At 33.6% G+C, this 15,500-nt stretch overlaps 1 protein-coding gene across 8 annotated transcripts in view; it reads left to right on the top strand.

The window, feature by feature from the left end:
- The window catches only part of LOC6051804, a 49,097-nt gene continuing 33,597 nt past the window's right edge, over nucleotides 1-15,500 (top strand). The window contains exons 1-2 of one of the 8 annotated variants that reach the window (XM_038253335.1): nucleotides 1-150; nucleotides 4,503-4,689. In XM_038253335.1, coding sequence (XP_038109263.1) covers nucleotides 4,625-4,689 — 65 coding nt within the window. In that variant the 5' untranslated portion in view covers nucleotides 1-150; nucleotides 4,503-4,624. Of the gene's footprint in view, nucleotides 177-250; nucleotides 337-3,910; nucleotides 3,941-3,968; nucleotides 4,308-4,407; nucleotides 4,690-15,500 lie in introns of those variants that run through there. The other 7 variants (XM_038253334.1, XM_038253328.1, XM_038253331.1 and 4 more) reach the window with 7 other exon arrangements.

The raw sequence follows: 15,500 nt of genomic DNA, 5'->3' as shown, positions 1-15,500 counted from the left end.
CGACGCGACGCATTCTGTCAGTCTTTTGCGAGCAGTGTTCCTAACTGGGTGGCGTCGCGAGTTCGAGTCCCGTTCGGGGTGTTGTCTTTGGCAAATTAGCCAAGAGTCGCAAATTTTAGGACAATATCAATTCTGCAATACACGCAATTGGTGAGGCTGGCTGATATTAAGAGTGGGTGTGTGTGTGCGTGCGGAAACGAACAACAACTAGAAGGAAGAAGGCAAAATTCTCTGAATCATCTGGGACTCTGTTGTCTGTCGTCGGTCTGGGATTCTTTTTCATGGGGCAAAAAGTACAGTTCAAGCGAAGGATTTGTTTTGACAGCTGTACTCCAAGTGTGACATTTTGCTGTTTTCCTGTGTCGTTACTCGTAAAAATAATTAAATTATACGTGCGAGACTCGCGTCTGGGCTAAAAATATCGTAATTTTTGCCTTTCATGTGCAGTTATTTGATTCTGGGTCGCGAAGAAGAAAAATCATTCCATGTCTTGTTTTTCTCGTAATTATTTGAATCAGTGCAGTAATGAGTGTTCAAAAACTCTTTAGCGAAACAAAGAAGACTCTTGAGCAAACAATCAGTGCCAGGCTGGAATTCAATGTCAAAATTGAAAGGATTAATCGCTTTTTGTGCAAATTTTTTCACACTTCTTCTGTGTACCCTCGCGCAGTGTGATGGTATTTGTGTGTTTTTTTTATTGGCCCGCGACTATAACATGGATGATATTCTCGATAGAGAGTTCTTCATCTTCTTCATCGCATTACTAGCTGGTCTGACTGACTCTGTCTCTGCCTTGTTGTTGTTGTTGTAGCACGATGATCTCATTCAGTCGCGCTGATCGCCCCCGACAAAACGGCTCTCTCGCTCTCTCTCAAATTTGGTGTTTGTATGAGCGGATTTGCTCTTGTTTGCGGTTTTCACGCCATACAGAGGCGAATTCGTTCTTGTTGGTAAACTGTAAATGCGAGGCTGTGTGAGTGGTTCAGCGGGCTCTGGAGAAGGCACGGTGGGTTTTTTGGAAGTTAATTCATTAAGTAAACATAATTTTAATCATTCAATTAGGTTTTGTTATTGTTTCGATCTTTCTAGGGATGGAATAATCGCAAAAAAAATCATTTTCATTTGCGAACTTTTTTCACCCGCGAAAGAGAGAGGAGGCAAATCACGCAAAAGAAAATCACCCCCGAAATACTTCAAGAAAATCAATCTGCTGATGAGTTTTGGTGAATTTCCTTGTCAGCACAACTTAATAATGTTTATTTCACATCTACAAATAGTGACCGGTCATTTTTCAACGTGTGACGTTACACTTGCAAGTGTGGTAGTAAAAAAGATGTTTCGCCGAATAATTAAGATGATGATTTTTTAGATTCTTTCACCGATTTTTTCTCTTGATGAACGTTCAAAGATTTTCTTTTAATGATGATTTTATCATCGCTGGATCTTTCAATAAGTGCATATCAAAGCGCACCAGTTATTCTCGCCTCTGCAATCAAAGCTCAACTTTATAACTTGTCGATTTGGAAACAAAAATTGGAAAATTTCCGATGAAATTATGTCGGTGAAGACTAAACGGACGATTGAAAACCCAAATGCAAACCTAGTGCCTGTCTTTAGAAAAGGTAAAAAAATCTAGAGTTTTATTTGAAAAGGTCCTATAAAAATAGGAATTCTCAAAGCTTTTTCATAGGTCCTATAACATATAAAAAAACTTAGAATGAATGCCTCTAACAATGAAATTGTAAAACCTATGGAAAATTTTCCAAAGAACACGATGTTGTAGTCAAAACTTCAATTAAATTATGTGCTCAGTTTTAAAATTAAGCAATAAGTTTTTATTTGCGCAACATACACTGAAAACTACAATAGGCTCAATAACTGAAAAATAGTCAAAATCAACCATAATAAAGTTCTGTTGTAGAATAGAAGTTGATCAGAATTATCTTTTGAAAACTGTAAGAAAGAAATGGTATTTTTCTTTTTGAATAATTGAAATAAAATTAAATTATTTGAATTTTATATTATCAGAAAACCTATTAAATTTTGATAAGCTATAATTTTTTTCCCAAATTTTCAACCTTTTATTTTTTTTTTCAAAATGCTGGTCCTCCCATATTCGATGATGAAACGATTAGAATATTAAAATATTTTTTTTCTTCAATAATTTCTATCATATTTCTATTGTGTTTTTAGTAGATGGCCCAACATAATTTATTTATATTTTTGAAAAAAAAAAAATGTATTGGTATCAATTGTTAAAATGAAAATTTAAATTCAATTATATTTATTGAACTCTCTCTTCTTAATATTTAAAATTTTTACAAAAAAATTAATAAATAAAAAATAAATCTTTCATAGACACTAAAAACACGTTGGAAATTCAAACATGAATTGTCTGTAGGTTACTTAAAAACAAACTATTGATGAAACGTTAGAGTTGATAGAATGACTCAATTGATGTCAATTACTACAACCCCTTTACGAAACATTTTAAACGTTTTTTATGGTTGAGTGTATAAAGGTTTTCCATTTTTCTTATTCCTGTAATTAATAGTGTCAAATGCCAATGAAAATTATATATCAAAATTTGTACCCACACCTTCAAAATTTATCCAAAAATCAAGGGGAAAAATTATTGAGGAAAAATATCCATTGGAAAAACTTGCATTGTGTAACGTTTATTTTGAAATTAATAATCACATAAAAGCTTTGTAAACTAAAATAAGTGAGACCACAGAACGGAACTAGTTTACGTTCTTTGATATTTTTTTCATATATTCATTGATATCTGAAAAAATAGTAACATAAGTATAATAATGAATGAATCATTATGTGATGCTTCAACTTTAAATTTTCGTAAATCAGGCTTAAGTTTTTTTTCCTTCCTAACAAAAGAACGGTTTATGGTTTAAAATTCTCATTGATTAGTAACATTATGTTGCTGAGAAATTATTAGCACCAATTTTTGTCGGATTTACTTCACCATTTTGCAAGAAAGGCTCTATTTCATATCTTGGTGATATTTAATCGGGTTTTTTTATCTCCATCCTCCTTCAACCTCGAAAAGGGTCGATGTACCAAACATTTAAAATAAATAATTACTGGAACAATTTTCCAATGAAAGGGGGTTTTGTGTATACCTTTTCTATAACCAAAGAAAATATTTTGCATCATTAGTTCGTCCATGAGACATTGTTGCCAATTTTTCAAAAATATCATGATTTTTTGGAAACGTGCACAAGGTTCATTTTTGAATGTAAAATCAAATAATTAATAAGCATAAATTTTGATATCGTGTACTGTTTTCATGTTAGAGACATTTAAAATTATGTTTTTTTTGTCCAAAACATGTTTTTTAATTGTAGAAGTCATGACCAAGCTTGACCAGCTCTGAGTTTTTTTTTCGAAAATATCAGAAAATTTCCTACAAATTTGCTTAAAATACATTGAAAATTGGACCAATGGTTAATGAGATGAGAAAAACAAATTGGAAAAATTCAGTTTCTTATGCCTCACTGAAATTGCGTCGATATTTAAGTGACAATAACTCCTCAAAGTTATCCGTTCTTTCCAAAAAGAAAATATTTCAAAATTTTTAAATCAATCCTAACATTTGAAGCGGGCTTAAAACGCTTATTTTTGACCCTATCAAATGTCAAATGTTTTTAAATCTTGTTGGACGACTTTAAATTTGCTTACAAAAATTACTAAACATCAAACCCACCGTGCTTCCTCCCCATCAGTTCGTTCAATGCATCGGATTTTCCTATATTTCACGGAGGTGAGGTGTAACTCACTCATCATAAGCTCAAGAGAGAGAGAGGCGCCACACCATCACAGACACCAAATTGCCTGAATCCCCGTCAGAGCCGGAGTCACAGAGCCAGTCAGTGAAGAAGCTTCCAGCTCAGAGCAGCTCATGTTCAACGAGAGCCACGAAGTAAGGGCAGGGCGTTCTCTTCAAGTAGTGTCGTCGCGGTTTTGCGGTGTTATTTCTGGACTCGTCGAGGTCGTGTGACACCCGAGCTCGTTATCGCACGCGTTATCGTGTCCTCGACATACACACAAAAGTGACTTTTATTGATCACTTATCAGTACGCGAAAAAAAAAAAAACTCGAGGAAGAATCGAAAATGTTCGTGTGATAGCCCGGGTGTGCGTCTTGATCGGCTGATGTTCTTGCTAAATTGAGAGTGTCGTGAAGGATTCGTTATCAACAAATATTTACACTCGGAATCGCTATCGTGAGCCCTCGCCAGTGAGTGAGTCAGTTCAAGTGGTCAACGCTGGCGATGTAGTTGTTTCACGGTGTGCAGAATTGTTCATGTTTTTGTGATTCTTCTTCCATTCTCCGATTCCGAGTTCTTATTTTTTTCTGTGTGTGTGCTTTTGTGTGTTCGTTGCTCAGGTGGTGCTGAAAAGGCTGTGAGAGCAGTTAGTGGTGTACACAATCGGTGTGTAGTGTAGCGGATTTTGTAATTATTATTTTTATGGGAAAAGAAGCAACTGCAACAGCAGCAGCATCAGCAACATCAAGCAAAGCAGAGTGGATTAAATGAGTCTGGCGGGACGGGGAAGCAGAGTGGTGCTTGTTGGATGCAGAATCAGAATCTAGTGCGCGATAAATGAACAGGAATATGAAACGACAGCTGGAAAAGTTTAAGGAGGAGATCAAATCGAATCTGACGAGGTAAGAGACTTTATACAGCATGATTCCATATTACTCAAATCAACACTTGTCCAACCGAGTGCATTATGTGGGCGTACTTAAAACAAACCTTTACAGTCTGTGCTGCCCTTTAACCACAAGTTCATCGAGATCTGTTTCGCTTCATGGCCAGTGGTTTTAACTACTAGGTAGTTGTGCTGCACAACTAGGTTTGCAGTGAACCTTAAACAGGCGAACTAGTTTCAGAACGTGTTTCCCCGAAATTTTAATGCGTTTTTGTTTTGGTGTTGTGGTTTCGCTCTGTGAGTAGCTTTGTTTTGATTACCTCACACGCACTTAAGTTTTCGTTTAGTGCAGTTGACGACACTGGTTTACGGGTTTCATGAGATTTGTTGATGTTTATGCAGGCTAACTTGCTAACATCCTGTTGAGGTTTTTTTTTTGTAAATATGTATATAAGTTGGATTTTTAATCGTGCCTAAACCATAATAACAAAATAACATATTTTATTCTGAATTCTCCTTCCAAAGCTATAGCTTTTCGTCAAACTTTGAATTAAGGGAAATCCTTTTATAAAATTTTTGTATAATATTCAGTGCAAACCTCGAAATATTGTGCAGACTTTTTCAGTTAGAATTGCCACATTTTTTTTTCATTGAAGTCCTTTCTATATCATCGATGATCGGAAGGCACGCCGACGAATATGTTTTAAGGCTTATGATATAAAATCATTTTAATGAATAAAGCCCTTCTTACATCACCGTTGATCGGAAGGCACGCCGACGAAGAATTTCTGGAGGATCGCGGTCGAATTAATACTATATTTAAAATTCTAGATAGCTATCTTTCGGATTCGATTGTGAGTAGCGGGACTTCGCGGTTACTATGCAACGTATTTTTGGAATCTTTTTATATTTTAAATTTATAAGTCCTTCTTTTATCATCGTTGATAGGAAGGCACGCCGCCGGTTAAGTTCGTTTAAGTTATTGTTTTAATTTCATTACAATCGGTTACGTGGTGTCCTGTTTTCTTTTCGTTTATATTCGTTGATCGTAATAATTTATTCCAACTGGCAGCTTTAGTATTAACTCAACTACTATTTTTGACATTTGCTCGCGTTATCTTAATTGTACCAACAGTAAAAATATACTGATAAGTCCAGCCCATAGCACTACCGCTCGGTTGGCACGCGTTCGATTAAAACAAACTTTTCAAATAATCAATTATTTATCTTTCCGCAGCCGGCTGCCTAAGATTTAAAATTTCAACCGATAAACAAAATGCTCATGGTCACATCACTGCCACTCGTGAATCCTGACCTCATACCCATCTACTAACCCCTCAAAACTCATGTGATACTTTGTCGGAGAAGCAGTCGATTGGGCGGTCTCTATCACTCAAGTATCGGACTAACATTCCCATCCACTTCCCCGTGACCCTACCACTGGTCGTGGCCGGCGCCGGTATTGATCAGCATGATAGGGGCCTTTGAGAAGTTGCGAAGCGAGGAAAGATAGCACCCACTTATCTTCCACGGCTCGTGGATGTAACTTCTGGAGGTCCTGGTCAATAACGGAGTAGCAACTGCGGGTGGGCACCTATGCTTATGCTTATGCTTAATTGCCACATTTTTTTCATTCAAAGATATTTATATCGCTTTCCCGATAAAACCATATGCCTACAGTTTTTTTTAAACGTCCAATACCAAAATTTTATTTGATTTTTTTTTGTGTTTCTGTAACCACTTTGAGTCAAACAAAAATAAAATTTTGTTTATCGGATCTTTTCGTAATAAAATTTTGAATTTCAAAGCGTGTTTCCCTTAAAAACTGATAGCGACATTATGAAAAATCAATCTATAATTCTTCTAGGCTAAGTTTATCTTGTGAAGCAGTAATGCATAAAAATTTAAAATACACCTTTTTAAAACACAACTTTGCTCATTACTTTGAGATATGTGCATTTCGGGGTTCTTTCCGATTGCTTTGCTTGATTTTTTTTGACAATTTTACAATTCTTATTTGCATTGGTTTTGACAAAAAACTCTTTTAGCTCATTCATTTTGGCCTTTTGGTGCAAATATATCCAGAGTTTTTTTTAAAGGTTTCATAAGCTATTGTGTCTTTTATTTATAGGACCCATACAAAAAAGAAGACTCTAGGTATGTTAAATTGAAATGAATACAGAGCTTTTTAGGCGAATTTTTGTTTGTTTATTTGCAAAAAAATCTTTCAATCATCAAAAAATTGTTCAAATTAAATTTTGTTTTTAATTTTTCTTAAAATTTTCATAGGTATAATAAATAAAACTATGCCTTGAGTCAGAAGTATTCAAAAACACAAAAAAATAAAAAAAAAATGATTATTTTACTTATTTAGGTTTATGAAATTTTAAAAATTTTATCCTTGGGGCTAATTGGGATCCCTTTCGATTTCTAATGATGACATTATCAAAAGAAGTCTAGACAGTTTACAAATAGTTCACGGTGTGTTTTCTAGGCAACCTTAAGGAGAAAAAATAGTCATCGCTACTTTCAAATGTGTCTTATAGGAAATTTTCTCAGCTTTCCAATGCAACTAAGAGCGAAATGTTTCATCGAGAAATTTCTGAGATATCTTTATTTTAAGTTTTTTGTTTTAAAATCCTTCATCATTTATTGGAATCTTTTTAATAACAGTTTAGGAAACTTGTCAAATGACGTGTTATACGTGTCATTTACTCATAAAAATGTGCAAAATTACACAATAAACAACTTTGTAAAATGTTGAAAATTGCTAAATATTTTAAAAAATTAGGTTTAAATTTAGTTTCTGAATATGCGTGATTTATTCAGAAATTAAAAACCGTATTTAAAAATATGTTTACAAGAATTAATAGATTATTACAAAATTTTTGTGTACAAATATCAGCCGTCTGCTCTGATTTAGCTTGGATTTAGCTGATACAATCGAAATATTTGCAGGTTTGAGATTGTTAAGGGTATTTAGATTTTTATGAATAAATATCATATTTCCTTAACCAAACATAAACCAGTTGCATGGATACTAAAACATGTTATTAACTTGAAATTGAACTACAAATTACTGTGCAGAGTTTCAGGAGAAATACTTATCTTGAGTATGAAAGATTTTTTTTTGTATGAAATGATCAAATAATCAGCAATGTTGTAGAATTCTTATCTGTTTTAAAAACGTTTTACAAGTATCTTGAGTTTCGTTCAAATAGCTTGTAATGGAGGCATCTGTTTGATTTTTTGTAAAAAAAATATTTTATTTTTATTCCAACCAAAAAAATGTTTATGAAGGTGTTTTCAACGTACTCAGATGAAACACAACATTTTAATGATACTTTCAACAGTAAAAAAAAATATATATATATATATATTTACTTTATATCAATGAAAATATGACTTTTGAAGCATGCAACAGTAATTTGTAGTACATTACCGATTTTAAATCATATTTTGTATCTATGTTTTGTTTTTGGTTAAATCATGGTGACATTTCTTTATTCATAAAAATGCAATAACAATCTTACACCTGCAAAAAATTTGGTAGTATCACATAAATCAGAGCAGACACGTGATATATGATCACAAACATTTTGTAATAATCTATTAATTATAGTAAAATTTTCATTTAAATACCGTTTTATAATTCTGATTACTGAATAAGTTCCACAAGTTCAAAATTCAGTTAAAATATAATTTTAAAAATGTTTAGCGATTTGCAACATTCTACAAATTTGTTTCTTGTCTTATTTTGCCCATTTCGATGAGTAAAAGACACATAAAACACATCATTTGACTACTTTTCTGAACTGTTATTAAAAAGTTTTCAATAAATGATGAAGGATTTTTGAACAAAAAACTTAAAATAAAGATATCTCAGAAATGTTTCGATGAAAAATTTCGCTCTAAGTACCATTGCAAAGCTGAGAAAATTTCCTATAAGACACATTTGAAAGAAGCGCTGACTATTTTTTCCTGATAAGGTTGTTCTAGAAAACACGCCGTGAGTTGTACAAGTAATTTAAATATGAATTGTTATCCATATGATTTTTTTTTCAATTTAAAAAAAGCCTACGGGTGATTTGCTGATTCACTAAATTAAGGTTAAATATATGATATGATATATGATGTTGTAATCAAAATTACTTTTTTCTTGTGACCACTTTAAACACTCTACATAAAATATTAGTAGTGTAGTGTAGTGTTTGTTTTTGTGCGTTTGTTTAATTATTTATTTGTTTTTTTTTTATCAAATAATATTTGCTATAACATTCCAAAATACGGAAAAAAATCAAATATAAAATGATGCATTTTTTATTTAAATTATTAATGATTCAATTTATTACATTTTTGTGTTGTTCCAAATTAAATTACTTTATTATTTTACTGCATAAATTTCAACACAAAAAATTCAATCAAATGACCAATTTTAAGCAAAGTAGAGGGGCGACATAAACTTTGAAACATGTCTACTAAATAGCAAAAATTTATCATAAATTCAATAAACACTTTTAAAATTATGTTATTCAAATAGTACGCAGCTGTCAGATCTGATTGTGCGTTGCTGGTGTCGTTTTTAATGCTTTATTTATTTTTTTTTGAGCAAGTTTTAGAGGGTGCTAGAGATTGTAATGTTACAAAACGACGAAGCTAGAGGTATTTTGAAGTTTTAAAAATTAAAACTGTATTGACATTGTTTCAGATACGAACACCATTCACCATTCAACGATATTTATTGAGGATCGTCTTAAAGAGTGCATGATTAAAAAAATCCTATTCGAAACGAAATCTTTTTGAGTGATAAAGTCGGACTGACAAAATTTAAATTATAAATAAAATCCTTTTCGGGTAATTCGGCAATCAAGTTATTTCCTCGCAGATTATTAAAATAATATACGATGAGGATTAATAAAATAAATCATTCCATGGAATGATGAGCTCCCACACCGATCAAAAGCACACCCCATTCCAGTGCTGCTTCTGACTCGATCCACTTGCTCGTACCGAATCGCACCACATTATCCAAATAAATCGCGTATCGATTGGTTCTGCGTCCAATTAAATGTTCCACCACCAACAGCCAGCCAGCCAGCCAGCAGTCGATTTCTGATCGCGATTTTCTCACATAATCTCCCCGATTTGCGTACCATCAAAAATCGAGAGGAAAAAACGGTCCACATTCAAACGGAAGCACCGCCACGCAGCGCAGCCAGCGGGGTGTAAAATTGGAGAAGAGCTCTTCATTATCGCTTTTCAGCGCAGCGCGCTCTTCTCTAACGATCTGCTTCTCCGGCAATTTTCACGTCATGCCCCGCGGAAAATTCCGTGGACCTCTCCGCCCGACCGGGGCTGATGTAATATTCATTACGGGGTGGTTTGTTTTCCACTTTGCTCTTCAGCCACCTAGTTTTGTTTTGTTGTTGTTGCCTGCTTAATGTTGCATCGCTCAGACTGGTTCACATAGTAGTGTGATAATTGGTATCTTATTGTATTTTTAGAAATGTTTAACTAAGATATACCAAAGCTATTTAGTTTTTTTTTTTTAATTTGAGCCTTCTGTTCTCTATTAGTATCTGTTAGAAATTTTAAGACCGGTGCAATCTTTTTTTTCGAATCCCATCCGGTCAGGATACAGTGAAAAAATCATATATTACATCTGGGAAGGGGTACATTATGTCAGAAAAAATGTCTAATTTTACTTCTGAAAATGTGTGATTTTACCACTTTTCTGGTGTAATGCCCTTTTTTTCAGTCTAAATTAAAATCACAAAATCAAAGAGGTAATATTCAACCTTCCAAAATTACACCTTCCAAATTTACACTTTTTTCTGTGTACTTCCTCACAAAGAATTCGAATCGATGAAAATGATTTTTTCTAAGCGTCACCTAATTAGCCTGTAATTTTCAACTGATGATATCTCGGAAAGAATTTGTCCGGTTCTCTATGTTAAAAATGAAACTTTTGTGAATCTTCTGATATTTTCATAGAAAAAATTTAAAAAAATATCAAGCTTTACTTTTCAAAATTTCTTTTAAATGATATTTTTTCTCATTTAATAGTTTAAACCAAATTATACATTTTTTGAAATATTTTTATTGAAAAGATCAGAAAATTTTCCAAAAGTTTCCTTATGCAAGATTGATATTCAGACTGTAGCTGAGACTTCGGGTATCCGGATAACTTGCAGCATTAAAAAATCTATTAGAAAATAAACTAGCACATACATTCCAGCTTTGTCTCACGACTGTTGGGGGACATTAAGACGAAACAAAATAGTTTAACAGGTTTTCAAATGACCTTTAATTTTGTATCACATGATTTATGGCCAAATACTATTATCCGAAAACATATCCGATCCGTTACATTTTTATTCTTAAATTTATTTCGTGTTCCTAAAATATTCGTATCCAAATAATTATCAGTTCTGATACGATTTTTGTACATCTCTTTTCTTTTGGTTTGATTTAAAAGATGATATCTGATTTTATATAGATTTTTTTCAATTATCCGATTATCTGAAGTCTCAGCTCTAACTCCGACCAATAGTTTCCGAGACATCGTCAATATAAAATAACAGGCTAATTAGGTAACACTTAGATAAAATCATTTTCATCAATTCGAATGTTTTATGAGGCAGTATATTTACAAAGTTCTAAGGCCGTTGCAAATATTTTTTGAAGTTTATGTACCTCGGCTACGGCCAAAGTCGAGGGGGGGGGGGGGGGCAAAAAAATAAAAAAATATAAAAAATGAAATAACAAGCCTAGGTTTCAACATTTGGATGAAAAAAGTGTTTAAAAATGCATATTATAGGCGTACAGCTGCTTTCCAATCATTAGTTTTGAAAATATCGAGGCATTGATGGAATTTTTTTTCGCAAAAAAAAACTTTTTGTGGGACTGTACGTTGGTATTTCATGAAAATATTAAATATTTGAAACGGCCTAAAATGAAAATTAAAAAAAAAAAACAAAATCGCAGAGAATAACTCTTCTATCCCTTTAATTTCTCAAAAATTAAAACCAAACTATTATCTTATATTATAAAAAGTCTTTCTATGTTATGCTTTGAATACTAGCTCAGGCCGAAAAGTTGTGGGGAGTTGTGTCGATTTGGCTGTTTTTTCTCGTTCACTATCTATTGACAATACACGTCTTTGTGTGTTTTGTTATACTTACTTATATTTAATTAAACATTTGATGCGATCACAATTCCTAAAGTATTGTTATTGTTTTTTTTCAACCAATTTACAAATTTTCAAATAACAAAGTCTTTTTCGATCAAGTCTGTGACAAATGATTTGCTTTGAAATTTCTCACGAATTATTTTTTTTATTCATTTGTCTGATGTTCCTAAATATATTTCCGGAACAAATGTTCTTTCTACTTTAAACCTTGAAAAAACGAATTTTAGGAAAGTAATCATCAATAAGGAATCAAATTCCTTTATGTTCTTGAAAGAGCTATTTCAATTCAAATAATTCGATATAAATAAAATGCCTATCAAGATTCAAATCAAGTCGAAGAATGTTGATACAAATTTTAGATTAAAGCTAATCATAAAGCTCGAAATAGCTAGGTTGGCGCCGATAAGGAAAAAAAATTGTTTCGATTGAAATTTTCTTAGTTTTTTCGCACTTTATAGAACAGAACAGAAAATAAAAATAAAATGTCTTTTTTTAGAATGTTAAAAATAAATTGGTATCGCCAAAATAATAATAAGTTGAATAGTACACTTTATACTTGTTTGTCATGTTAAACAGTTTTCCTAGGATGAATCGTCACAAATTTGAATGAAGGATACAATTAAATTTTATATTATTAAATTTTATATGATTTAAGTTATATGGTATTCAGCCTAATAAATCAATTAGATTAAAATAATTTTGAGTTTTTAAAAGTGGTTGAAATTCAACGATATTTTTTCATATATAACCCTCTTACGCCCTTGGTAGCTCACGTGCTTCATACATTTTTAACTTCAATCTGTAATTTCTCGAATACTTAGAAACAAATTCTTCTCACACAAGCCTTTTTTAAAAATTTAATTATATATATCGTTTCAATTTCCATCCAACATGTTCAAGGTAAAAAAAAGTTAAACAAATCTAAATGTTGATCTTGGCCGGAAGATGTGAATATCTTAGTTTTAAATGATATTACAAAAAAAAAAAAACATTAAAAAAGGTTGTCAAAAATAAAATAGTTTATATTCATTCCATAACAGCGTAAATTTTGTTGTCCAACATATAAGCAAACAATATTCCTAGTGGTGAATGCTTCAGAAATAAATATTATCTGAATTAAACCTTGACATGAAATTTACAGACAAGCTGATTAGTCAATATGAACAGTAGATGGAAATATATGAAATTAAATCAGGTTCTCCAATTATTATTTTTTTTAATAATTTCAAAACATTGGTGCCAAAAAGGTAGGAAAATGTATACTTCTGCTTGTTTTTCGGGAATTTCCGGGAAATTTACAAATTTCCCGGGAAACGGAAAGTATTTTTTTCCGAGAAATCCCGGGAATTCCCGGGAAATTTTTTCCCGGGACGGGAAATTGGACGCTCTAGTTTTGGGGGGAATTATGATTTTCAGAAAATTTTATTCATAGCTAATATGAAAAAGCTAATAAAAAATAACATTTATTTTCGTTTCATTTGATTCAAGCAATTCAAAGGTCGTCAGTTCAAACACTGGGGTGGAAGGTTCCTTGGAGTAGAAAGAGGTTTGGGTGCTCTCCCCATTCAAGCCTTCGGACTCCTAGGTTCGAGCAGAAACTTGCAATAGAAACCACAAAAGACCCGGGGGTCGTTAATGTGGATGGTTTGATTCAAGCAAATGCAATGGCATTTGCAGAAGCCTTGAAGAGACTTACAAACCTCTCTAAGAAAGATAAAAAAGAGCATGAACCACGATGCTGTTTGTTTTGATTTTCGCACTGTTTTGTTCCTCTTTTTTTCATAACGTCCAATTTGAGCACTACAAAACACAGCTCAAACTCTTCACATGATTTGCTTGTGGCTCTTGTGGTCCCCATCAGCCAACGCTCATTACAATTTCTTCAGCTTGTGCGGAGTTTCAATTTCATCACAATTTAATTGTTGGCACACTACTGCCTGACTGACTGACTGACAACAGACCTACTGACAGACAGTCGGGCGGACGAACCTTCGAAGTCGTGTGAATTTTCGGCGGCCTTTTCAATGTTGATATGTGGCTGGCTTTTGCTGAACACATTTGCCATTAGTAGGTACCCAAGATGGTGGAGAGAAAAAGGTTTTTGTATTGCAGCACCGCACTACTACTGTTTCGGGGGGGCGTTGTCGTAATAGTTCTCATTTGTTTAGACAAATTAATGCAATCGCCGGTGAGGTGAGGTATTGTTCGTTCTGCAAAAGATAACAACAACTGCGGCAAGAAACGGGTCAATTACGCGCGACCGGCTAACAAAGTGTGTCTGAATCTGCTACCTTGGAGATGGCGTGCGAGAGGTGTTTGTTAATCAAGCAAATAAGCATACAAACCAGCTGGGCCATTTGTCACGTTTGATACGACCGTCCGGCGCGGTTAAGCCTTGAAGTTTTACACGAAATGTGTGTTTGTGTTTTGTTCTTTTCTTAGCAATTCAAGGTATTTCAGAATGACACACCTTTTTGCAAAAAATACACAATTTTGTTGACATCAATTTTTCATTCTTTTAATTTTTAAGTGATTTGCTCATTTTTGAATGAATATCTTAGCTACTCCTCAAATTGGTTGAACTTTCAAATACAGAACCTTCAAATTCAACTCAACTACAAACAACCGAACCGGCAAACACTTTCAAAAAGGCCCCCCGAAATTTAGTTCACCTGGACAAGGTCATTCATCTCGACTGTAGAGCTAAGAAACTGCAGCTCGTCGTCGCCGACGTGTGTTCGACTTCGATTTCGCCGGTTCAACATTTGGCCCAAAACCAGCTCCGGCGACGAGCGCGCGCACATGTGCCCGTTCAAAACTCATTAAGGGAGAGGGAATATTTGAACCGGGGCCAAAAATCGTTCACTAAATCTGTTCTGCGAAACGCGCGAGGGTGGAATTTGCCTGTTTGTGTAGCAGCACAAACGCGTTTTGAAAGTTGGTAAATATCCTGGCTAAAGTTCACGACTTCAATTTTCGAAGACGCCATTTGAAGATTCTTCTTGGGCTATCGAGTTGGCGAAATATCGATTTGAGGTTGATGGTGGCACGACGAAACCAGAAAGTTAGAAATTAGCATTTCAGTTTATGGTAAGATCAACGGGTTATGTCATGGTTTGTTTTTTTTTGTTGAGTATTTTGTGTGTGGGGTTCAGTGAACCAGACTGCGAATAAATATGTCATTATGAGTGGGTTAATAAGATGGTTTTTTGTTTCAGATCTAGATTTAGGAAAATGGCAAATATTAAGGTTGAAGTCATTTGAGATATCAAGTCATGGGCTTTCAGTTCAACAAATAAAAAATAATTGATATTTATTAATGTATTCAAAATAGGTAAAACAATTAAGTTGGTCATCCTCCGCCAACTCACACAGCAGTTGCCCCTCTTCGATTTGTCCTAAGGGGTAAATTTTGTCCCAGATAACGAGTCCGAGGTTTGTTGTTTCAACAATTTGCAGCCTGAAATTGCGATGCGATGGAAATGTTGTGTCCAAGTGACTTATATGTAAACGCCTGATTTGATAAAGTACACATATTTCCTAAGAAAACGTATTTTTCATCGAAAAAAACACTTAATTTTTTTAAACATTTTGCCATGTTCCGTTGCTCAACTGTAAAAAAATTGAACATTTAA

The sequence above is a fragment of the Culex quinquefasciatus genome, chromosome 2 (assembly GCF_015732765.1).
Source record: "Culex quinquefasciatus strain JHB chromosome 2, VPISU_Cqui_1.0_pri_paternal, whole genome shotgun sequence".
Taxonomy (NCBI): domain Eukaryota; kingdom Metazoa; phylum Arthropoda; class Insecta; order Diptera; family Culicidae; genus Culex; species Culex quinquefasciatus.
Note: the sequence above shows the minus strand (reverse complement) of the source record. Positions and strands in the feature narration are given on the sequence as shown.